This window comes from Egretta garzetta, unplaced genomic scaffold (genome assembly GCF_000687185.1).
Source record: "Egretta garzetta isolate BGI_Z169 unplaced genomic scaffold, ASM68718v1 scaffold75, whole genome shotgun sequence".
NCBI lineage: Eukaryota > Metazoa > Chordata > Aves > Pelecaniformes > Ardeidae > Egretta > Egretta garzetta.
Window position 1 is genome coordinate 1,024,672 of NW_009259589.1, and position 26,465 is coordinate 1,051,136.

The following is a 26,465-nucleotide window of genomic DNA, read 5'->3' on the forward strand; positions in this document are numbered from 1 at the left end:
GGAGCAGCGTGGCGGCAGGAGGTGCAGAGCAAGTAGAGCAGCAGGCAGAGGAGGATGGCACTGCCAGCAGTCAGGAGGACAACCCCGCTGGTGAACATGCTGGCCAGCGGCCGTGCAGGGCTGAGCTGCATGGTCGTGGTGGAGAGGATGGTGAGCACAACCCCGCAGACCACCAGCACCAGTGCGCTGAGCAGCAGCACCAGGCAGTCCGAGAAGCCCCCGCTCTTCAGGAGTTCGATCTGATCCCGGCTGCGGATGCAGTTCATGTCCTGGATTGCAGAGCTCAGCAGCTGCTTCAGCAGCGCACGAGCAGCCAGGAGGCAGAGCGTGGTGCCCACGGCCAGCCGCCACTCTCCAGACCGGCTGCTAGTGCTATACAGCAGGATGATGCCCCCGATCCCGCAGGCCAGGATCAGCACCACAGCCATCCCATAGCACAGGATGGACTTCTTAGGGTCCTGAAACCACCAGAGCTCCACATGTTCCTCCAAGATGTTCCTCTGGATGTGGTCCGCGTCTGCAGGGGTGCGGGGGCTGCTCAGCTCTGCCAGCTCCGGCATGGTGGGCGGCTGGGTGGGGAGGGCACGGTGGGGTGGTTGCACAGATGAATCTACACACTTACAGTGAAGCGGAGGGTCAAGGCAGCAGCGGTTGCAAAGGTAGCTGCATTTCTCAAGTGGTGATGCCTCTGTCCCATTCTTTGGAGCCTAGTGGAGCTCCCTTCTGCGGCAGTACCACCTGGAGAGCTATGGTCCATGCGCTGGAGCTGAGCCCACCCCCCAGGCAGGGCTGTGGGACATGGTGGAGCATCCCCAGAGCAGCACCGTAAGGGAACAACCAGGGCTGCGTCCTTCCTTTCCTGTGTCTTTCATCTGAAAGAGTCAAGAAGAGAAGATATCGTTAGACAGAGACCCTGCTGCCCTGTACCAAACAGTCCCCTGCTAAACCTTAGACCTTGGTTGCTCCAGGCTGGCCTGCAGACCTTCTCCTGCCTCCCTCACAAAAACCCCATGCAATGGAGCACAGATCAGCCACGCACGTCTTCCCGGGAGACTTCCACGCACTGCGGGGGACCTCAGCCTGCCCCAAGGACAAGGCTCCTGTCTCCCCAGCCCTTCTGCCCCGCTCAGAGGCTACTGGCACACCGCTGCCCCAGGACTCTGCCCGCAGCCGGGGGTGGGAGCAGGGAAGGGAGGCAGGTCCCTCCTGGGATAAAGCCCCATTCACAGCTCGGGCTTCACATGCTCCCTCATCAGCATCAGCCTCTTGTCACCAACTGGCTCTGCTGCCCAGAACAGAACAGACAGTGGGAGGTGGGGGTCAGGGCCGGGGCTTAACCCTTCCAGTCCAGTCACTAGAGGAGCGAGAACTGCCCTTGCCGCACGTCCTCAGCCCTGTCCCTACCCCTGCACCGCCAGCAGTACCCCCTCCCATGTCCCCTACAGAAACACGATGGTTACATCCCCAGTTGTATCAGCACTTCCCTGGAAAGAGCCCCAAAACAGCTGGGACCTGGCACCCTGCAATTTTTCTTTCCTCTCTGCTCCTCCTGGCCCCTGAAGCACTTCAGCACTGGAGGGGAGCAGGGGAAAGGCAGCGGTGGCTGCAGGGTGGAGGCAGGCTCCGCCGTGCTGTGCTCAGCTGGGCTCTCCTTGGCACGGCACCTTGTCTCAACCCGCAGCCCAGCTTCCTGGGCTCATCACCTTGCCAGCGTCCTGGCCCCCCTCAGCGCTTCTCTGGGTACAGTTTTACACCAAGAGTGGAAACTACTTGCATTTCTCTCATGTAACCTCCCACCCCAGCATGTGAGAGCTCCAGCTGGTCCCACAGCACCAGAGGGACCCTGCAGCACAGCTGGTACCCAAAGCAAGGAGAGGTGCTGGGGAGGATGGTGTGGGAGCATCTCAGGTATGGCTGAGCCCTCAAGACATGGGGCAGACCCTGGAGACCCCCGAATTGCCTCCCTGGTCACCTCCCAAAGAGGACGACGCACCCACAGCCATCATGGGCACACACACACAAACTGCTCGGAGTCCCGCAGGAGCCCATGGTGGGGACAGGAACTGATGCAGATCCCCTGTATCAGAGCTGTGTCACTTCTCCTGGGTGGGGGAACAGCCACGCAGCACCCTGCCCGCCAGAAACAGCTCTCTGGGAGCCTGCCACCCACGCCAAACACACTCCATTTGTCTTTGTGCCCTGCTCGGCACAGCGCTGGGACGCCGGGCGCATTATGGACGGGTGGGGATGATTTGTGACCTCCACGCGTGGCTGCTCTGCACAAACAAGGGATCTTTCCTCCCACAGCTCTCCCTATCCTCAGGCGGTCTCCACAGACTGCAACCCCTGACGGCGCTGCCTTTGCAAACGCCTCAAAATCCCCCTCCATCGGGGACAAGGGCGATGTGGGGTGGGGAAAGAGGGAGGACAATAGCATGGGGGTGCCCGAACCAGACACCGCCTGACAGTGTCAGGCCAGGCTCCTCCGGAGTCACTCCCCGGCTGTGATGGAGCATGAGGTCACTTTGGACGTGGCTCAGGGCACGCTGCCAGCTGGCAGCACGTGTCCAGGAAGGGTTTGCACACCCAGGACCCATCACACCATGAGCTGCGCACTGTGCCATTCCCCTGCACGGCTGCTGGTGCTTGAATTGCCTGGGCAGGGAGTGGGCTGCAACATAGAAATCCACGGTCCAGAAGGGTACACTTGCCTGGAGGCCCGTGGGAGATCTGCAGCTCCTGGCTAGAGCCAGAACAATCAGAAAGCATCAATTAGAGAGAAAAAAAAGCTGTGGTTGAGCATACTGATTTGTGCAGGCTGAGACCCACTTCGACTTTGCATGAGACAGCAGGTAACTTGCGCTGTCTGCATGTGCCCAGGACAGAGGTCCCCAAGAAAGTCGGGATCTTGCGGGGCACTGTCAAAGCAGAGGGGTGAGAAGACGTTGAGCCTGGAGACATTTTCCCAGCCTGTGCAAACCAGCTTGGTGCTAAGCACTACTTCCTCCTGCCTTTCCTTCTCCAAGCACAGAGGTGCCTTATCTCCTCCTTACCACCGAACGGGTGAGTCTAGTAGATAGCAGGTTTGCAGATTAGATTGAGATTTTGGACTGAGAAAACATAAAGCTTGAAGAAGTGCAAAGTCTGCGGCCTTCTGCTGCTTGACCAAAGTTGCACACACAAGTTATGAGTCAAACAGTAAGCAAATAAACCACAACAGCACAAACCACAGTGAGGGAAGACGCGGCCAAAAATCAAGCTACAGAATTGCATTCTCATGTTACTTTTTAAAATTTAACCATTTTAATTTTTATTTCCTCAGAAGAAGGTCAGGGAGCAACATAAAACATCCAGCTGCAGAACAGAATAATGTGTGACCTCTACGGGCACGTATTTCCTAGTGTTATATTAACCTCTATAAAACATTATTTGGAGAGGCAAAGACTTCCACTGAAGTGTACCTCCATGGTTTCTTGTGCCTTTGAAAATGTTCTGGGAATATCATCTTTTGCTCTATAAGCATCCACACGTGCTTGAGGTTCTTTAGACTGCGAGGGTTTGTGTTGCTAGTGACAGTATTTTCATTCTCAGAACCACAGAATAATTCAGGTGGGATGGGACCTTGCAAAGTCACCTGGTCCAACCACCTGCTTAAAGCAGAGCTAACCTCAAAGTCAGACTGAATAGCTCAGGGCCTCATCCGCTCAGGTGCTGGATACTGCCAAGGATGGAGGATCCACAGCCCCTCTGGGATCATTCCCGTGTTTAACCATCCTCACCATGAATAAATTTTTCCTTAAATCTAACTACAGTTTCCGATTCCTCAGCATGGGTGCATTCCCTCACATCCTTCCCTTCTGTACCTCTTCAGAAAAATCTGTCTACATTTTAAACCAGAGGAAGTCCTACCCTGGGCTGCCACCCACCACTCCTTGGAGAAGGGACGAGTAGAACCTTTGCTGATTTGGTTTCTTGGCATTATGCAGCACATCGTTTTGCCCAGATCAGATCGAGAGAAAGGAAAGGATGTGGATCCCTGCTCTGCCACGAGGAGAAGGACAGCCTTCCCACAGCACTTGCCCTTTCAGTAGCTCTCCTTTGGGCTACCTGGTCTCACTGGGCTGGGATAGACTGTTACACAGACCCTTTGGGAGCTTAAGCCAGTTAGCCCATCAGATTAGCCAGTTTGATAACAAGTATGACAGGTCATTAATCTCTATCATTTACTTTATACTGAACCCAGTGCCTTCAGTGCTCCCCTCTGTGCCTGTAAGAGAAGAAAAGGAGAGGACCAGCCCAGTCACACAATGTTTTCTGACTGAAGGCCACAGCTCAGGAAAAAAATGACAGGCTGTCCTTCTCCACCGCTGGCTGGCAGCTGGGGAGGAAGAATAGGAAAGCATTGAGAACACAGGAAAGCAAAAAATGTTAATGTCTTTCCTTTTTTTTTTTTCTTTTTTCCTATTCTGACAACATTTAACTGGGAATCGAAGGTCATCCTCAACTAGTTTCTGGCTGCAGGTGTGAGAGATGCATGCCTGCCGACCACCTGGGAATAGTATATGCATTTATTTATTTACTTATAGACTATGTCTGACTGACTGATATCTGACAGACGGGCCACGGACTGTATGTTAATTAACACTTTCATTTCAGAGCCATGTACAACTCAGCTCCTGAAATATTCCCCACTTCCCTCCTCTCTCCGAACCCAGGGTACAACATCAGACCTTGCTTACCCACAGCGTTCAGGAGGGGAAGCCTGGGGGTGGGGGGGGTGGGACATGCTCCTGCAGCACTTCCAGCCCTCAGAAAGGTTTTATGCAGCTATGTGGGCTATGTGAGCAGAGCATCATGGAGACCACAGGAGTCTGGCAACACTTGCTGTAAAATAAACAACAATACATAAAATTATTTGCATGAGTAATCCAGATGAGAGCCAACAGAGACTCACAATCTCAAACAGATATAAGCCACCTCCTTCCCCTGCTTCTCCAGTCCATCACAGCCTACTCGCTTCTGGGCCAGGTCTGGCCATAGCCTATTTGGGATGGACTTGCCACCACTCGGTGCCTGCATTACCCCTTATCCAGCCCCACAGAAACCTCTAGCCCAGAATAGGCATAAATATTTTCCCATTCTTTCATGAAATTTTTCCAAATCCCTAGTAGGCTCACAGAGAATGAAAGTCATATATCTTGTTTATGTCGGAATTACTGCCAATGCACAAAGCAGAAGCTCTGAATGTTGTAGTGCTCAAGGCCCGTCTGTGCCCTTAGGAGCAGGGATGCTGCTGCCCTGGGACATGTGGGAAGGTCCCCGCTCTTCTCCTGAGAACTCGGGAGTGGGGATAGAGGAACCTGCGGGGAATGGGAGTAATGGGGCTTTTATGTGGCATCTGTCTCACCCAAAATCCTGGCAAGAGATCCACACTCCTTTGGCTGCTACATCGACCACCAATTCCCAATGCTCCTCCTTTCTGGGGCTGCTCAAAATCCAGGCAAACCTATGCTGTCTGGTCTATATCTGGAGAGGGTCCACCCTGTCTACCCTGCCAGAGGGATAATGCTTTCCCAGAAGCGAGCATCCCTCCCACCAGTGTTCCTGGCACCAGGCATCATTCGGGAAGCCTCGGGGAACCGTCCCTTCCTTTCACCAAACCTAGGGGCTCTGAAGATAAGACTGGTGGAGGGCTTGTAACAGGGTCAGTGTGCAGCTGCTTTTTACAGAAATCTAGATAGCTTTGGCATGCTCCAGTATAAAGTTTCATGTTTCCCTTCCTCTCTTCTATGTGTAACAGGCATCCAGCATCCTGACCCCACAGAACCTGTCCTGATGCACCTCTGCCGAGGGAGGCCTGGAAGTCCCAAAGGAACAAGAAAATCCCAAGCCTTATGTGCTGAGAGAAAACACAGTGGCACAAGAATGAAATGGTGTGGAGGCAAGAGGCAGGATCTCTTAAGAAGTGTGCCAGAAGCAGCAGCCCCCAAACCTGCCGGCAGCTACAGATGAAGTACAGCCCTTCCCGCAGGGGTCCCGGGGAGGAGAGCTCACTCACCTGCGGCAGATGCTGCCCACGCGCGACAGCCCGGCAGCGTTCCCTGCTCCTGGCTGGCAGCAATGGTTTTTCCGGACTTCCACTGGATCGAGCTACCGGGGGAGCTCACGGGGAAAACCTCTTCCCCTCCTTTGGCAACTGCCTGCCAAGATCCAGGTGCTGCTGCTGGCTCCCCTTCCCAGTGTGGCGCAGGCAGCACCGACCGGCTGCAAGCCCTCACCTCTCGCCCGGGCAGGTGCATTCCCCAGCAGGGTGGTGTCTCAGCAAACCTGCTGTTGGCCTTGGAGAGGCTCCAGAGCCGCGCTGGTGTGCAGGCGCTACCCCTCCCTGCCTCCCTGGGCAGGACCTGGCTGCACACCCATCCTGGAAGGTGGCTCATTTCCTCCCGCTTGGGGGTGACGGGGTGCCAGAGCCGGGGAGCAGCTCCCAGGCAGCAGGTGAGAGGAAGCCTGCAGCCAGGTTGGCAGCGCTAGGGAAGATTTGACACATTCAGCAAGTATTTGGTATTAAATAAAATAGCTCCTGCGCTACTGCGTAGGCTAGGGCCATCTGGTCGCATCAGGACTGGATCTTTGTGTGGCATTAGTCCAGGCGGGCACTTAAGGCAGGCAAGATGCCATTGTGCTTCTTCAAACTGTCGTGCCATCTCCACATCACCAGGCAGCCGCAGTCCCCCCCTCCCTGGGAGGCAGGGGCATCAGCAGTTTTGAAAGAGGAAGAGGAAAAAAAAAGGGAGTAGCAGGAACATTGAAGCCAGCAGGGGAATGGGACTCCCAGCCTGAGTGCATGTCCCCTCCTTTGTGGCTGGGCTTAATGACAGCAGAAGGCTACAGAGGGATCACTACCGTGAGGCCGAGCAGGTGGAAAAATCACTTGGGAGATGTAGGAAGAAGAGAACGGGTCTAAAGAACAGCTCTTGCCTGACTAATGGAAAGGGAGGCTCAGTTATCAAGTTGCATGCTAGTTTTTTAGCAGGCTATGAGAAGAGAATCTTAGGATATGCTAATACGGTAGACACCAATTAGTGTGGCAGCTTCAGGAATTTGTCTGAGTAAAATCTGACAGATCTTTTGAAATGTGTGAAATATCATCTGTCCAGAGGTTGTTGTCCTAAACCTAAAACAACAGTGGGGAAGTGGTGGATTTCCCTATACAAACACCCTTGAACAATGAGCTTGCCCCTACCCAGAAAAACCTGTCCTTCGGTTGGGCCAGTTAACAAACATATCATCCAAGGGGAAACCTTATTCGGCTTTAAAGATAGCCATACATTCACTTTAAAAAGTGGGCTGTAACTTTGTAAGAGCATGAGATGCTTACCAGCTCCTTTAGAGAGGTACCAAGAGGAGAAACAGACAATGCAGACCAAGAGGGGATGAAAGTGGAAACTGTCTTTGTACCCTGAGAGAGTTCAGAAGACCATTAGCATCCAAAACCATAATCCAGTTACAACTTAATTCTGAAAACATTTCTACAGCACGTGTGTGGGAGATTGACCTTGGTCTAGTTTTCCCAGCATAGAAGGGGCTTGTACACCTCTTTTGCTTCCAGCAGGTCTCTGATGAACCACAGCTGCAACACTGCCGTGCCCGACTTTTGATGATCTCCCTTACAAATCATGTTTTCCCTGCCTCTTAGCCACTACGATCAAGTTCAAAATCTGCTTGAACCTAGTTTGCCAGCTGTCTACCTAGGCTTCATCCGACAGGCCTTGGATTGTCTTTAAAATCTTTCTAATGAGGGTGACACACAGGCATACTTTTAAGCATATTAATCACCACTTAGAAACCATTCTTCTCCTGTGTATGCTACTTCCTCTTATTAGGACAAGGTTCTTCTTCAGAAAGATTGATTCCATTTCTCTAAACCACATTTATTCAAGCAGTGACTTCTACCACTCAATTTATTCTGACAGTGAGGGGAAAATTATACCACACGGGAGTCTAGCAAATTAAAATGGGTGTGTTTTGAAAATTTAAGAGGGAACTAGTTTCTAAAATATTTGCTAATTACATTAATTGCATCCTCTTTCTGTACAGGAAGTATCAAGATGATTATATGGGGAGGGGGGGAGGAAGAAAGGGTGTAAAGCTAGCACATTAATAGACCAATTCCATCCTATGTTCTTCCTTTTGTTCCTGTGAAACCTGTGCTTCATACAGGTTACTGCTGCGAAATGAAAGAAGTAAGACTAAAGAAACTTCATTCCACGTTCATGGACAAAGCACTTAACTGAAGTCTCCCAGGTCACAGGAGCTTGTGGAACTCTCTGTTTTGCCATGGTGTTAGCCTGGAACCGAGTCTGGTATTCCTAATGGTAATATAGCTCACACATTATCCAGCCTTGGCACCACCATCTTCCGTGTATTATTATTAGCATGTAGAAAGCACTCGTCACTTCTCTATAATTCAGGATAGGAAATGGAAACAGTAACGTACTGGCTGTCACAATACCATATAGTTCCATGCTCAATCAGTAGCTTAAATTTCTGATGTATGTGGAGTATTTCTCAGTGAGACAGTGTGTCATGCACTGACAACAAAGGACGAAAAAATTACTTTAATTTACCTCATTATTAAAGAAATTACTCCCTGCCTTTTGCTATACATGAATACATTGCAGAGTGATTTTTAGGGAGAATTTCACTGAAAAACTGAACTAAAGGATTGCAGATGCTGGAAAAAAGACAAGCAAAGATTAATTACCAAAGTAATAGGAGAGCTATGACATAAGGCTTGGACTTTTTATTCCAGATTTTGGAGTCTGAAACAGGGCTGCCTTTTTGTCTTGCTGAAATGATTGTAACAGATGAGACAATGCATCTCTAGGCAGGCTGCAGGGGCTTGAGCAAGGGCTCTAGCTCAGGTGTGCTTGACCACTAGTCAAGGGTTGCCCTCAAAAGATAATTATTTTTAGTCTGTGACTGGGTACCTGCTTGGAATAACACTGGCATCTGTCTTAAATGCAGACAGTCCTTTGTATGGAAATAGGCAATTCAATACTGGAAAAGAAAAGGCTGATGTTGATTTTTGCAGCACAATGACACCAAATTAGAATTCTAGTAGGAAAGGCTTACAGAGTTTGAACAGCTCTTCTGAACTAGGACACTATTTTTCAAGAGAAAGGTGCGTACCTGCCCTAGTATGAAGGCACAAAGATTAGTCTTCCGCTAACACAAATTTATTTTTTTCTGTTGGCTGCTAGTCCTCACAGAAAGGGCAGATTCCAGGGAAGTAGAAGGGAGTGAAGGTTTCTGCCTTGTGTTCAGAGCAGCGAGTGCCGCACAAATGCTTCTAGTGAAAGAGTATAGGATCATGGAAGTCTAATCTATGCTGTTGCATTTCTGATCTTTCCAGGAGAATATAATGTAAGGCATCCTTGAACCAGGTCACTGTTGCTGTGTCTTGTGGCTTCTTCACAGATTCAGCTTAGGAAGATTTCCATCTAAGAGAGGCTGAACTGCAAGGACTTGCCCCTTCTCCTGGATTTGGTCTCGCAGGTATTGAATTTCTAGCTGCTGCATTTCTATGATTTTCTCACTTTCCTTCTCTGCATTCAACCTCAGGACAGCTGGGCTGGACAGCAGTTCACTGGGGGGAGCTAGAAGATAAAATCAGAGGGGATAGAGCAAGGCAACAAAGGTCCAGCTTGCACAGTTCTTTGGCATGAACAAAGGCATCTTTCAGGGCTGAAGGAGTAGAGCTAAATAGTAAGATTCTGCAGTATTTAGCAGCTTCTACAACTAACATTACAATATAACAGGTGCCACCAGGCAGACAAGCTAGAATGATATGGAGACAGTTAACAGAATTGTTCACCAAGGACAAAAAGGGCTTCTGGAATGAGTACTGACACTATGCAAAGCATACAAGAAGCACTATTCACCTGTGTCTTGAATTGCTTTCTTCTTGGTTAATCTCAGTGTGGAACGGAGGTCATGTACCTGGGTGTGGGCCACCTTCAGTTCTTGCCGCAAGTCATTAATTTCCTTAATCAGACTCACATTTTCCTGCAAAACCAATATGCCCTATGAGGAAAAGCACAGGTACTATCTGGCTCACCAATATGTATCTTTATACCCTTGGGAAGGACACTGGACAATATAGAATCAGTATGACAAGCAGAAGATACAGGACAATCAGTACAGTACACAACATTTCAGATAAGGCCACAGTAGATTTGACACAAAACATGAGTGTATTCAAACCATGCTGGCTCAATAAGCTAGTTTTGGTTTTGCTTTTCTGACTGCAGCTGCACTCCGAGGTATCATCTTTTTTGCCAATTCCACAGGGAAGCTCAGGTCCCTTCCTGGACTGATCCAATTAATTCAGAATTAATATGAAGAATTCCCATTTTTCCCTCCAGTGCATATTACTTTGCTTTTCATTTGCCACTATGTGTCTGTTCACTTAAATTATCTATATCTCCTTGCAGTTCTTCAAAGCCCTTTTCATTAGTTCTGACAGACATCACTTTCCAAAACCCCTTCCAAATTATTAAGAAATACATAAAGCATATGGAGACTTGAGATACCTACTGCTAACATGCTGTTATGAGGACAAGTTGGCCATGTATTTGTCTTTTGTTCTTTTCTTAGTCAGCTTTCAACTCATAGAAGTTCAATCCTCTGATTTTTTTAATAGCCTACCACAAAGCATCTTGCTGAAGGAGTTGTGAAAGTACAAGTGAATGTACTTTACCCACTGCTGTGAAAGGTTCAATGACTTGAGCAAAACCAGTATGGGCTAATACTAGTGAAGGATGATAAAACTATTGCTCATGATTCAGAAGCAGGAGCACCATTAACTAAGTATTTTTTTTCTGGATTCAGGAGAAGTGGAATTGTATATTTGCCTCTTACAAAGACAGTGAAATACCTTATCACATCAACAGCTAGTGCAGATGTTATACAGCTGCCATCATACTTGAACCAAGAATAGCAATGATTTCAGCTACCTGTGGCAGTTTTTTTTAAGTTTTGGAACACAGCACGGTTCCAACCCCTGGAACTTCATCATAAATGGCAATATTTAAAAAGTTAAATGGCCAAAAGGCATGCTTTGGGTACCTCACATAACACCAGTCTCAAGCAATAGGGAACCCACTAAAACAACAGGAGATAAGAAGGATTAATGACATTTTCCTATGAAAAAGGTGTCTTCAAATATTGATTTTTTTTAAATTATAATTTTGGTTGATAATTATGTTGCCTTATGAGATTTATGTAAGGCATGAGATTCAGTTCCTTATAGTATACTTATGAAGTATTGGCACCACACAAATGAAACCTGGTTAGTAACAAAGTACAATGCTTACTGCAATTAACTGTGTATAGATGCACTCAAGGGGTTCAAGTTGGCAGCAATAACTCAAGGTACACGTATGTGGCGAGATTCTCAATACTTCACACTAAAGACAAGTACACCAACTGTGCTTTAGCTTCCCCTCAGCTGACTGGAGGAAGACTGTGGGGTGTGTTAATGTCTGAACTTGTTGGAAAGAGCAGTTGTTCTTGCAGTGGTTGTGTTGGACTAAATGTAGCATGAGTTGGTGAGCTTAGGCAGCCTGCTCTGAAACCATAATATTTTGTGGACTCAAGACTTATTTAATTCAAGTCTTCAAATACAGATGAAACTTGACTGCTATGCATTTATTCCAGAACTTGATCCTGAAAGGAACACATGAAGAGGATAACTTCCAAGAATCAGCCAAGGAAATTTTGTTTTGACCAGTTTTTAGGGTTAGGTCACACCATTTCTGTTAGGTGTACTTTTGTCATGAACATCTTCATAAGTTCACTCCGAGTGGTTGAATGCTGCTATCAAATTAAGATCTTGCTTTTGGCCTATTAGACAGTATAATACATAGTATCTTGTATGAGGTAGTCTGGGCTACGTAGAAATGTCTTGTTTGGTTTGCTGTGTGCTAAAAGGCTGCTTGTTGATACTGGTAATATTTTTCTGAAGAAGCATGCTATCCAGAGAGATTAGCCTTTAAGTTAATATTTGCATTCTGACAGAAAGCTTGCACTGCAATGCAATGATCGTGCAGTGGATTAAAATAAATGCTCATGGTAAAACTCATTGTCACAGGATGTTGTGGCAAAGTACCAATTGTTTCAGAAAAGGAATTGATCAAATGCATGGAGGATGAGGCCATCAGGTACAACTGCATACAATGTCTGGATGCAACCTACAGCTTAGGAAGTCCCTACAGCGCTGGCTATCAGATACAGGTAGGACATCTTATAAAAATTATCATCCTATACATGCTTCAGTTCAAGCAGCATTACTTCAAGATTATTCAGCGTGTCTGTTCTTATATATCCAAGTGACCAAAGAAACCATTACAAATACAGAAGGCTGGAGGGAAAACTAATAGTCTAACAAGAAGGAACTTGCCAATTGGTAAGAAAACTAAAATTATCTTGACAGTTCTAATCATCTGTTGCAGCAGTCACTAGTGGAATGTAGCTATGAATAGTCACTCAAAGAGGAATGCACAGCTATGAAAATGTAAGCATAACTGAGGAATAACAGAAATACAGAGCTAGAAGGCCACCAAGATATCATTTACTTTTTCAAAGCAAGCCCTGACAGAAGTTTGTCTAAACCAGTCTTAAAAGCCCCCTGTGAAGGACTGGAAGACCATGATAATTCCTCCTGGCTGTAAAGTCTCATTAATCTATTAGACTTCAGAGAACTGCTTTTTCTTTGAAGAAACCAGGCTGGTTATAATCTTTGATATCTTCATCTACCAGATGTTTTATTAATTCAGTTTTAATCATCACTTCGTGTTAGGCTTACTGATCCAAGACATCAAGTATTATCATTATGAGCACTATCTGTCACGCCATTCCAGCAAGGAAATTCTTCAGGTTACTTTCTGAAGCCATCTCCTTTTGTGCCAAAAGGAAACATCTAACACACAGAAGGAGTTAAAAAATTAAAACAGGGCCAGGGAAGAAGATTGCTGCTGCCTGGGTCTGAAGAAGCACTATGAATAAATAGCAAAGAACAAATGACTTAGGAGGGGACTGAGGTCTAACGATCCTGAGGAAGCATAATAAAGTAACAATGAAGAAAGGGCTAGTGAGGGGAAAAGGAAATGCTGACTGAGCAGAAGGAGATCATGGTAAGAAGAGACTGTAAAAGACCTGTCCTCCCAGGATGTTTGGTGTGGGGCTTTAGATGCTCTCACTCCAGATGAAAACAAATTGGACCTTTGGCCCCAGTAGTCACAAGTTTACCTTGCTTGGTACGAACAGACATATTCATAATGTGTTACCGAACTTCCTCGAAAAACCTGGATGTGAAAAGCAGAAGGTTCTTGTGAATTCAGACCAATAGGCGTGGGACTATGTAGCCAAAGAAAGTAATTTTTTTTTTAAATTTTTATTTTCTTCCTCCAAAATTACTTCCTAAACACCACCACATAGCAAGTACAGCTTGGCACTCAGACAGGTGCAAATTGACTATGATGGCAATTATAAATACTGATTAAAATAACAAATAAGTACATTAATTGCTTTAAAAATATCCAGGCAGCAGAGATCCCCTATCTCCTTTTACATTAGGGAGTGGGAGATAAACGAAAGTATCCACAAAACAGCAGCAATTTCTGACTTCAGAGATCTTGTACTTTTTGTCCAGAAAATTATAGAACTTCAGTAGCTCAATGAATGGAAGCACTTGAAAAACGTAGGAATTTCTGGCAAGGAAGCAAACCAAAACTGTTTCTAAGTCCTAAGGAACCATAGGGGTAGGGCTACTAAAGTCTCTTCTGTGCAGCTGCTTCCCTTTTCTCTCTCCATACGACATGGAAAAGGCTTATTACCTGCACAATGCGCATGTAAGCAGCTTGGTGGACTTCTTGATCCTTCACCACCTTCTTTTTTACAGCTGCCAAATTCCTCTCAAGATACTCTCGCTGTCTCATGTACTCCTGCTGCAGATCTGTGTCTACTGCTTCAGTCTCCACCTGAGGGGGCACAGCATATTGCCTCAGTAATTATACTACCAGAGAAATTCATCTGCAAGGAGAAGGCAAAGGCCCTGACTCACCGCGTCTGATTGCTGCACATACTTGGTGTAGAGCTCACGGATCCCATCCTTCATTTTTTTTGAATCCTGAATGAAGCCCACACAATTATGAAGATCTGTTTTAAATCGTTTGATAAGAGCTTCCATATTTTTTTTCTGCAAGAATAATGTAGGTACATTCTTATTTGGCTCATCAGAGCACTCTATCATGTGCGATTTTCTAGGAAGTCTAGTAGAACTGGTGTAAGCTCTCATATACTTGGACTTAATTTTTTTAAGATATGTCATTAAAAAACTGCCGGGGATGTGAGCACTGCATGTCAAATAGCAGTGATAAGTTTTAGCAGTAATATTAATCCAAATACTTGCATTAGGTAATGTAAGTGCCAGCAGCCAGAGGTCTCATCTGAAAACCAGTGGCCTATTATCATGAATGCTACCCTGTGCTGTCCTTTCTTATTTAGTAACAACACGCAAACAGTTAATGAGAGAAGGCAAGGGACAAAACATGTCAGACGTGCACAACTTGATGATTTCACATCAGGATTGCCTTCTCATTTTCACTTGGTTTCCACCAGGCCCCATTAGCTGCTTCCTCAGTCTTGCACTGCCTGCCAAGCTCCTTCACCTTCACTTGCAGTCCTTTTTCCTCCCTCATGTCTGACATGCTTGTCAAACACAAGGGGTCCTTGTCTCCGCCATTAATAAGCCCACCCTTCATCTCATCCTACTAATGCTTACATATCATTGTAGGTGGTAGTCTATGTGCTGCTCCTTGTTTAGGCCAAGTGTCCCCAGATTTCAAGCTTGGGCAGGAAAGAGTAGTCAGTTAAGCATTTGCCTCACTGCTCTGTTAAACCTGGGAGAATATGTGTTGACTGAACAAACTGACACACAAATAACAGGATTTTTTTAATATCAATCCTCTAACCTGGTTGCAGGCTTGGAAGTTTTCTGCCTTTGTCACACTGACCAGAGACTCTCCTGGTCCTTGGACACAGTATCCCTGATGTATCTGTTTGCTCAGATTAATGCTTCTGCAGTGTTCTGTCCCCACAAACTTCACTATGTAGGACCTGCACAGTGGTTGTATCCCATACCTTCTGCCTCTCTCTGTGCATCTCACGATCAGTTGCCTTTAGTTTCTGTTGCAGTTGTGTGATGTTCAGCTTCAGCTCTGTGCTCTCCTTGTGGAATCGTTCCAGCTCCCCCTCCATCTGAAAGGAAGCAGGAGGAGGAAATCAGGACCAAAAGGAGACAAGAAAAAACAACACATAACAGGAAAACCAGAGACTGGAAATACAGACTTGAGGGAGTAGATCCCCCTTCAGGCTGAATTACAACATGAAAAAAGTCAATTTTGGAACAACACTGCCCTCTGGCAGAACATACAGAGAACACAAAAATGATATTCAACTCCCTTTTGAGCTACAGGTATTTAAGTGATGTGATGTCCCTTCATTCCCTTGAGCTGAACTGGAGCTTTACTGTTCCATCTGAATAAAAATGGGTGAGATGGAAATTAACAGTTAATACTGGAAAGAGTAAGTGCAACAGTAAAAATCTCACACTGAGAAGAAACAAATGCATTGAAAAGCTGTGGCTATGTATGTAGAATACAGGGGGAAAAAAGCAATAATGGTACTACAGCATTTACTGGCAATAGATGGTGACCAGAAGAGAGAACAGAGCTTTCATCATGCTAGTCTGACATGCAAATCAGTTTGCATTTTATTTAAAAAGCTTTTGTTCTGAATTAACATACTTATGAAAACTAGTAAGTCACTGATTAGCTATATCACCATAGTCCTAATTTGGCTGAGCTAAAGGTACATCTACGGAGAGATCACAGTAAGTTTCTATCATAAATAAGTTGCCTCAATGAATTTGCTGCAAGCTAAGCATGAATACATGGAAATTTTCCATGGACCAGCTGATGAACAGTAATTTGTCCACGTACCTAACCCCTAAATGGAGTTATGTTTGCATAAATCTGCAACTTTTCTGAGAGAAGAAGTTAATTCTCTCTTCCTCCAGATCAGTAAAGGCAGGATCTTGCAAACTCTATATGGTATGTGGAGGGCATAAAGACAAGACGTATTTTTAAGCAAAACTGATATTACTCTGAATCTAGAATTAAATACTGAAACAGGAGCTTAAATAACTGTGTCAATCACTGGTAGCATGTGATAAAAAAATTAAATAGCAGCTACTGTGTATAAGTATTTTTATTAGTTGTAAAGATACTGAATCACTGCTGTGTAACCTTGAAAGAAGTCAAGGAACAAACAGGGTGGAGTTTTCCAGGGGACTTGCTGGGTCATCTTTGTATTCAGACAAAGGGCTTAGTAGCAGAGGCCAAATGACAGTGTTACTCACCTCACGGGTATGCTCTTTCATTGTTTTGATATCATTTTCCCGTGATTCTATTTGCTTCTTAAATTCCTCTATTCTGTAATCCAGTACAAACTTGAACTTTTCCAGTTCCTGATTTTTCTTTTTTAGGTCATATATATGCTTCTCCTGGGAGAAAAAGGTACAGAGATCTGATTCAGACACAGCACACTCAAACAGATCCTTAGGACAAGGCACAAATATGGTAGAGGCAAAACCAGCAGTCACAGATCTAGCGGAAGATGGGACTCCAGTCACACATCTAACACAGATGGGGTGGGAAGGGAGGGGGTAAATAATGCAGAGACCCACCTACAGATCCCAGAACAAGGGACAAGAAACTCAGCATCTTGAACCTGAGCTCCCCCAAAAAAGCTTAGAATGTCAGGAAAAAACTAAATTTCAAACTAAAGATTGTAAAATCTTTAATTTAAAACGGAGTTTCCAGTCATGTGATATTATCACAACATGATACTATTAAAATAAGTATATTTATTAATTAAGGGAGGGTGACTTTGATCTCAGCCAGTTGTCCAGTTTCTCACCTTGTCTTGGATAGTGTCGGCTCTCTCTTGAATCTCTGTCTTCAGTGCCAAGATGTCCTTCTCCAGTGACTTAATGATGCCTTGCAGCTTCTGCTGTTCCATTTTCATTTCCTCAATGTCTCTGTTTCGCTCCTTGAGCTCTTTCTGTAGACTATTCAGCTAGAGAGGCAAACAAGTAAGAACAATCTCCAAAAGCTGTGCACAAGTCAGCCATCCTATTCTGTAAGATACCTTGTAGACAGTGTGGGATAAAGGATATCAAATTAAGATATGATGAAGGAGCATCGCATCACTTAAATACCTGTAAGTCAAAAGGGAGTTGAATATCCATTTTAGTGTTTTCTGTATATTCTGACAGAATACTTGCTGTACTACAAGGAAACAAGGAATTTGCATCCAGAAGCAAGACGGGTATGAATATTATACCCAAGCACCAGCTTCAAATAACACTCAATCCATGGAAAATTACTTTAAGGTGATCACTTGTCATACATCTCTAAAGATGTTAAAAGTAGACTGAAAGGGTACCTAGTTTATAGCTCTTGGGTACCCTCAAAATCCCCATCTCAGTACTAAGATCTGTGAAGCCAAGAAGGTTGGAACCAAGGAATGGTGCTGGTCAAACTGTGAGGACCCGTGAAGAAATCTGTCATGTCTAAAAGACAATGGAACTGAAGACAGTACCATGATAATAGAGGGTGTGAAGGAGGACAACCTCTCTGTCTCCAGATAGATACTGAAGAAATGGAAAAGAAAAAATGTCCCTCTAACATCCTTAGGCAAATGTAATACCCAGCCAGTAAAAGAGGTTAAAGGGTTTATGCCTCCTTAAAAATCCTAAGAGTAAAACCAATAAAAAATGACGATGCATACAAAACACAAAGTGTTTATTGCATCAAATGAAGCAGTAGAAGTATTTTTCTAATAAAGCAACACATTAGTTCTTGGAAAATGTAAAACTTAATTTCTTTCCCATCATAGGATGAACAATATTATTATTTATAACTACGCAAGATAAAAAAAAAGTGTACTAATAAAAACCCACCTCCTCTGTCATCTGTCTCTAATCATATCAGCAATACAATCACCAGACAGCTGCTTCTTCTGCCCAAATATTCTAAAACATTAAAACTCATATAAGAATGGACTACTGTTCCTATATTAAATGCCACATATTTACAGACTAAACTGATGTGCCATTAATCATATTCAGTCCTCTGCTATAGGTCTACATGTGCAAGTCTGATCCTATCACAGAATAAGAGATACCCTTTTATTCATGACTCCTGTTTCTCCTTTCAGTTGCAGGTTTGATTCCTTTTCTTCCAAGAGCTGTCTCTCATACTTGATTTTGATTTCCAGGATTTCTCGGTCTTCATCTTCTTCAATTTGTTTTATAATTTCTTCATGTGCTTGAAGCTGCTGCCTCATATCCTTCTCTGCCTGCAGTTAAGGAAAGCAAATATTAGAGAAGATAACAGTAAGAAACCAATAAAGAAAAGGAGAATTCTTTATTTGTAACTGTATTTGTCCTGGGAGCATCTATATTTAGTGGACTCTTCAACTGCAGCAATATCATTTAAGAGAACCTAACTTCTTAGGGGATTAAAGTAACTTTAAAAACTGTTAAGACAAACATAAAAAATTATTCTTAAAAAAAAAATCTTCTTAAAGCTTGGATGCTTCAAGTTAGGAACATGGCTATCGCCAAACTTGTTCTGGCAGAAGAAAATGCAAACATGAGTAACGCTTGAGAAGATCTTTTAAAATTGCTGTTTCTGATGCATTAGGACCAATAACCACTCAGGTTCATATCAGTCTCTGTATGCCTCTCTTCTCACATTCATTCCTCACATTCTTTTCAAATTGGTATTGCAACACAGGGCTGCAAACAGTAATGTTGATCTAATTTATTGACTTTAGATATATAAGCGTCAGTTATCTGGCTGCCCTTCGTCAAGACAAGTCTTTGACCTCAAAGTGCAGGAGTTTTTTAAGTGCTCAGGGTATTTCTCTTTGTCCCCCAAAATTATGCAGGCAGGAACCTCATGGACCCAGGAATGGAGTGCACCGTTTTAGAAATGTAATCTCTTCACTAGAACAATATGGTTGACTCATTGACTCTTTCTTTCTTCAGTTACACTAAATGTATCATCTAACCTGCATTAATAAACAGAATTATTGGATCTAGGAGAAAGAGAGGTGAAGCTGAGAATGCCCAAGGATATTAATCTTAGCAGGTTACTTAAGGTATGAAGCCCAGAAAAGTTGGTAACTCAGCTGGGTTTTCCTCGCTACTATTCTACCTGTCAATATATTTCCTCAACATTACAGACAGATTAGGATTTGCATGGAGGGAGCCAACCTCTCCTCTCCTAGGGAACATTTTATCACAGTTGGAGATAAACTTTGTCAATAAAAAAATCAAGTTTCCTACCTCTTCCAGCAGAACAGATTTCTCATGAAGTTTTTCCTCATAATATTCTGTTAGCTCCTTCACATCCCTGCTTTTGCTTTCCTCCAAATTGTGCAGTTGTTTCTCATACTCCTCCTGCATCCTCTGGGATTTCACTTGCAGCTCCTGGTATTTCTCACTTTCCATTAACAATTTCTGATTACTGTCAGATTCTGGTAACAGGAAACATATGGAATGGATAAAAATAAGAGAGAGGTGTATCCTAGCCTTCTATCAATGTCCTGTTCTCTACTGTCTTTTTGGCAGCTGGTTGCAATAACTTACACTAGAAGCACGTGATTGCTTTCTTCATCAGGGGTTTTAGACTCTGTGGCCATACAAAATTTTATATCAGAAAACCATCTCTTGAGTTTCCTGCTCTTTCTTTTACTTACCACTTTATGAATAATCCCTGTTCCAAAGCTGTCATTCACCTTTCTCAGTTGTGTGTCTGAACATTCTGTTATATCTCTGCTTGCTGCATTGGGACAGAATGTTGTTCTGTTCCAGCTTGAACAAGTCTAAAAGCTACACCAAAATCTCCTACTCTGCCATTACAACAAATTACTAACAGCTAATTCAGGCATTCCTTTGAGATGACAGCCATGATAGAGCTGTGTAAGTACAACTGTTACACAGTATGAGTAGGCAATGGGCTCATTTATGGGTGGACTTGCTTTTTAATACTAATTTGCAGTATTTCTGCTTTATCTTGATTACAAATCTGGGGTCCAGGTATTTCCATGTTATGTGCATTGTACATTAGCCTCCCTGGCAAACTGTATGACTCCACTATTCTTGCACAGTAAGCTATAAGATAAATGAAGAAATAATTAATCTCAAACCCCAAACTTCTAAGATACAGTGCCCGTGTGCATGTTCTCATCGTGCTCATGTGTATGGTACAGTTTAGACAAACATTTGATCTGCAATATGTATATGACATACATGCATTTTTCTTTGTATTTGTACTCTACTAATCCCTCCCTGTCACATTACTTGCTATGAATCTAATGCACTTCCTCCAGATTCTAGTTACAAACACTTGTTATAGTCTAACCTAGCTGCTGCAACTCCCTGGCCTGTTTATTCATCAGATCAGACAGTTGAAACTGGTGTTGTAGCTCCTGTTTTTCTTTCTCTGCCTGTAAAATCTGGGGAAAAAAATAAGAAAAATACATTTTAATTTGAAACTAAGCAAAGCAGTGTCCAAATTGTTTGTGTTCTTGCCCATGCTGGGGAGCACACACACACACCAGAATTTATGTTTGAAGCCTCTCACCAAAATTCAGATGCCACATGTCACTAAGCCAAGTTTTCCCATAGATTTGTTATGATGAGTTACAAAACTATGGAAAGCTAAGGGAAAGTATCATATAATACAGGAGACTGTATAATCCTAATCTAACAAGAAAAGTTCGTGAGATCTAAAAGCCTCCACTTCTTTCTGTGTGCCTACTTGAGGAGAATTTGCGGTTCCACAAATTGTTCAGATATTAAAGTTCAAGCTGCTTCCTGTCTCAGTTGAAGCAACCTTGAGGTCCTAAAACACCAACGTTTGCATAGAATGACATAAACCTAGGCAAAAGTGAGTTTTGAATGCCATTTGCTTGGAATGTCTGACTACCACTACAAATGACTTAATGTTCTAAAAAAAGCACAAAGAACTGAAACAAGAAAATGGGTGAGAAATTTCCCAGAAAAGTTGGGAATTGTACCACAGGTACAATTTGTTCACTCTTCTCAAAACAATTGTATGGGTCTTGTATAAGCAGAAATACTCCATTTACCTGCTGGACAAAACAACTAGAAAGGTTAGCCCCAAGCCTGTCCAAATCTGTCGTTCAGTTTAATCTTAACACATATAATACTCAAACAGGAAGTACAACCTGCCTGCCTAGGAAACTTATTCACCTTCAAAGGCACTTCCTTGCAAGCCTACAATCAACGCGCCTAAAGAAGTTTCAGTGTAGCTGAGATTATTATGACTCTATAGCCAAGCGCTACCTATGAAAAGAAGAACCACAGAAGAAAACCAGCACAGGTAAAACACAGGTAGAGGAATCTATAAGAAGTGAAATGGCTTTCTTGTAAAAGGTCAGGCTGTACAAAAATGAGGAAGAATAGAAAGGTTAAAACACAGGTTACTTAAATGCAAAACCACAATGAGAAAAGCCAAAGAACCTGAGAAACTACTTGAAGAAAACATTAAAATTAATAATTAAACTTCCTCAAAAAAATCAAAATCAGAAAACTGCCAGAACATTTGTAGGGCCAAAATACAAGAAAGGTATAAAAGGAGCACTTGAAAATGACAAGACCATAAAATAATAAAACTAGTAAGTAACTGCAAGCTTTCATACTGGAATCCTTCTTTATGTGGAATCAAACTGAAATACTGCTTGAAGGGACTATGTAGAACTCAACAAAATAAGCAGTAACAAATCACCAGGACAGGGTAATATTCATCCAACAGCTTGAAAAGAACATGAGGTTGACAGAATTGAATCATGTGATATGTAATCTCTCACTTCAAGCCATCTTACTGCCAGAGAAATTGCTATGGGATTACTTGCCTTCTAACTCTAAAAGGGTCCAGAAATATAGCAAATTACAGGTCAGAAATCTGGTGTGTGCACCATACAGCTGGACAGAATAGAATTTACAGACACAGATAAATAAGACACTGGGAAGAATTATTGTGGCTTTTGCCTTTCAGGAAAGTCCTTCTTCATGACCACAGAGAAATCAATAAACACATGAACAGAAGAAATCCAGGGAATATATTTTACTTCTATTTTAAAAAAGCATACAAGACACCTCAGCAGACATTCTAAAAAAGCTAAGCAGCTAGGGCATAAAGAAGGCGGCATTAAGAATAATTGTTGGATCCTGCAGCAGCGGCTGTGACGGAGCTTTTAAGGCATGGTCCCGTTTCTACTCAAGGGTGATAGAGCTTACTGATCCTTGGTCTCAGGCAGCTTTTATCACTGAACTGTTTTTATGTGAAGATACTTACAGGCTACCTAGGAAAACTCTTGCATCCCCTTGTACTTACAAGAGGCTTGACTCAGAGGTAGCTTCGTGCTTTACAAATATCAAGAACATCTTTATTGGAAAGGAATGCTTCATTTTTTAGATGCTTTATGGCATTCATACATATATAATGCAAGCTTGAATTCAGCTCTTCAGTGAAAGATTTCTTGGTATTTGGTTCCTCACTATGAATCATACCTGGTGTTTGGTTTTAAGGGAGCCCATTTCCTGAGTGAAATTCTCTTCTAATTCCTTTATTTTTTCATTACAGTACATGTCCTTGAGACGTAGCTGGTAATCATTTTCTGTCTGGAGCTCTTTCACACGAATCTGCAGGTCTATCATTGCCTGACTCTGTTAGGATATGGATGAGAAGATAGTTTTAACAGAGATATTATTAGCCATTAGCAATAGCTTGTTAAGGATGTTTTATTTACATGCACATATTTATGAAAGACAGCCTTTGTAGAGAATTTTCAGACAGACAGACCAAGAAGTTGTTCCGGAAGTAAGGTTCCTCTGTTATCATACAAGACGGTTTATAGAAATGCAGCTTCTGACTTCTCTACTCCATTAAAACTGCTTTCAAGAGATTGGGGAAAGTATTAGAGAAAAGTGTAAATTTTTCTCCACGCTTGCTGTTCATACAATGCAGTTTGCATATTAACAAGCAGCTGCAGCTACTTGCTGTAACCTCTTTTCATGACAAAAGCCATGCAAGCCCTCTTAAACAGAAGGCCATATAGGAACAGCTAGTCACAAACATTATGCAAATGTAGTTCATAAGCTGTACACTAGGAATCCTATGGTTCAGGTTCACAAGTCGCTCCTCCTACCTTCTCTTCTATATCAGATCTCATGATCAGCACTTCCTCAGCATACTGAACTTCCTTTTCCCATTTCAGCATCCCATCTCCTTTATCATACACTTTCCAGATAAATATGGAGCCATCCTCCGAGGCAGTCAGCAGAAATAGGTCATCTTTTGTTACGGACATCTGAGAAGGAAAAGACAACAAAGTAATAGTAGAGACAAGGAAGAAAGGAGACACAGTTTGATTTTATACCAAATTCTTCTCCCCACCCACACAGTCCCTGTCATTTCTACCACAGGAAGTTAACAGTGGAAATATTAACATAGCCCCACTACCAACATTTATGTCCTCTACTCCTACTCCACCCTGGTCCAGACAACAGGGGAAGGGAAAGAAAAGAAGAACATGTGAAGATACTGGATCTGCTTTTGCACTCAAAGCTGTAGGAAGACTTCTAAAAACCTGGAACAGAAAAGAGCTTCTAGACAGTTATAGCACAGACAGACAATTTATATGACAATTCCAAAGGTCTCTAGCTTTTTTCTTTGAGAAGTTGTTTGAGCAACAGATGGCTAAATGTTTTCTTTTGAATCTGCAAATAAGCCCACCAAGAACTATCTAGTAATAACTGCTGTCACCTCCTCCAGACCTCCTGTGACTGCATGGCCTGGCATAGAGTACCTGGGAGCTGACACAGCTTATGAGCAAGGTGAAAGTAGAGTTCCAGTAACTGAAGTTCATAGCCTAATGTTGGACTGTGCAACTCTAAGTCAAGGTGCTGTATGTGACAGCGATACTTAAAATGCCAAAATTACAAACAGTTTCAAGAAGACAGAACATGTGGCTTCCTGAAGAAACTGCACTGAAACATTCCATGGTTGCAGGCTCTACTCACCGTATCCCCACCTTTCAGGTGCTGTTCATTAGACTTTTAGAAATATACTCTGGTTAGCACCAGCACTGCAATCTCTTCTGCTCTTTACCCTGGCAGCAAGTTGCTTAATACATTTATCTCATTCCTCTTTCCATTCACACACGAGGTTTTCAAGCCTGCACAACTTTATCTTCCTCTTTCCAGAAAGAGCAATATCAAAGTTTTCCACCAGGGATACACCATGTTATGTGTCCTGGTGTAAGCCACTTTTTAGCCAACAACAGCTTATCCAGTGACATCTATTTCTAGAGACAGGACTTCTATGAATGCAGTAATATTCATTCTCCACGTGCAGGTTCAGCCTTAGTTTTAACATATTATGCTATGAAATGGGAAGGAGAATCAATGCTAAAGGAGATGTGTGCAGCTGGTATCACAGGGAAAAGGAAGTACTCTATGTTACCTTTGTAACAGCACCTGCATGGGCCTGATACTCGCTGAAATCTTTTGTCAAAGGTAATGGGTATTTCATAGCTCGAATTGTCCCCAGAGATGTACCAACAAATACCATGTGCCCATGATGAGAAACAGCTATTGCAGTATAAACAACACCAAAAGCAGGCACTTCATGCTGGATCTGGAAAAAAAAACAACACCCCCCACAAAACCCTCATATTACATTAAGTTTCCCAATACTATTTGATTACTTATTGCATGAGCAATTGTCATACCTCTGCCTGCAGCAAATAATGCAGTTTAAAAAATTTACATGCCTATAGGAATAAAGCCGTAAATAATAATTAGTATTAATCTTTACAGATATACACTCTCAAAATTTCAAGCCAAGTTCCACAAGTTGATCAATTCTGAAAGATGTAATGATTATCACATACAATTTACTACTTTTCTGGACAAAAAAAAAAAAATTGCACATATCCTACAGCAATAGATGCAATATACTTGTATTTCAGCAAAACAGTTGATACAATATTGTCAAGTTAGTTTGTTAGCTGGATTAGAAGATTTCTGGGTAAATCCAAGTAAAGTTATAAAAATACAAAACTACAATGAAATCTCAGGTTTCATGGTAAAGGACATAAGAACATGAGAAAAGTGTCAGTATATATCGCAGCTATCAAAACCAGACTGATTCCTACTTACCAAATGAATCATAAGGAAACCAAAGCACTAATGCCCTCCCCAGAGAACTTAGCAAAATCCCAGAGTGCTTGTTAGCTCACCGAAGACTCTGAAATTTCTTTGAGAGTTTGGTCAGATCCAACAGCAAAGATGATTTTGGCATCAGAAGACAGGGCAATGCTGCTGTAGATGCAGGACTTGAGCACACACTCTGACTGCCTTTTACCTGTTGACAAGTTCCACTCGTACACAGCACCATGTGTGTCGCAGGAGACAAATTTAGCATCATCTGCACTCCATTTAACTGCTTGTATCTGAGGAAGGAAAATACACCAAGGAGCCCAATGTGTAAGTTATAGACATACAGCATGGAGTCATTTTACTGGTAAATCCATGACAACTTTGGAATCATACTTCTAAGCCTTACTTAAAAACCCCTAGAGGTTTCTGAACTAATTCCATTTTAGCATTAAAAAAAAAAAAAATCAGTAAGAATGACTTTATGAACACACTGTCAGGAAAAAGCTCATTTCAATAACAAGTAGTCTATTTTATTTTTATAATATATTACTGGGATATTTTCCCTGGTTCAGCTACCTGCCAATTATTTACCTTCAACTTAAGGACAGACTCTTTAGATGTATCTAATGGATGCATACATGGACTTCCGACCAAAAAAAAAGTGACTTTTGTAATTCTATTTTTAATTTTTTGGGCCCAATTCTGATCCAAAATTACCTTTCCAAAATGCATCTTACCAACTAGTTCATACTTCAATGAGTTGTATCGTATAGGATTTGTTTACTAACCTTCCCACTATGTCCTTTCAGATTATTAATATTCTCAAAGGTGATGCTGGAATAAATTTGAATCACATTTCCATTAACTGCAGCAAAAAGATGGCCTCTATTACTGAATGAGCACTACAAAAAGAACATAACCACCCATTACTATAGAAGCAGTGGATAAAAAAAATTCATGCACTGAATTCCAATGACATCATCTAATACCTGAATGTTACACAAAAAGAAAACTCCATGACAAAATTAGCCTCCTACTGCTCTCTTAATTGGTGCCTTCCCCTGTAAAATTCAGTCCTTCA

General features: G+C 43.1%; 2 protein-coding genes across 2 annotated transcripts in view; both read right to left on the reverse strand.

The window, feature by feature from the left end:
* LOC104125532 (transmembrane protein 125-like) overlaps positions 1-560 on the reverse strand; it is a 2,293-nt gene extending 1,733 nt beyond the window's left edge. The window contains exon 1 of the mRNA XM_009638002.1: positions 6-560. Coding sequence (XP_009636297.1) covers positions 6-560 — 555 coding nt within the window. The remainder of the gene's footprint in view (positions 1-5) is intronic.
* Positions 561-9,447: 8,887 nt separating this feature from the next.
* CFAP57 (cilia and flagella associated protein 57) overlaps positions 9,448-26,465 on the reverse strand; it is a 22,107-nt gene continuing 5,089 nt past the window's right edge. Inside the window, 15 exon segments of the mRNA XM_009637986.2 lie at positions 9,448-9,659; positions 9,945-10,068; positions 13,899-14,042; positions 14,126-14,260; positions 15,205-15,321; positions 16,484-16,627; positions 17,044-17,202; positions 18,313-18,486; positions 19,481-19,671; positions 20,559-20,652; positions 22,733-22,888; positions 23,371-23,532; positions 24,687-24,860; positions 25,465-25,677; positions 26,173-26,286. Coding sequence (XP_009636281.2) covers positions 9,448-9,659; positions 9,945-10,068; positions 13,899-14,042; positions 14,126-14,260; positions 15,205-15,321; positions 16,484-16,627; positions 17,044-17,202; positions 18,313-18,486; positions 19,481-19,671; positions 20,559-20,652; positions 22,733-22,888; positions 23,371-23,532; positions 24,687-24,860; positions 25,465-25,677; positions 26,173-26,286 — 2,313 coding nt within the window.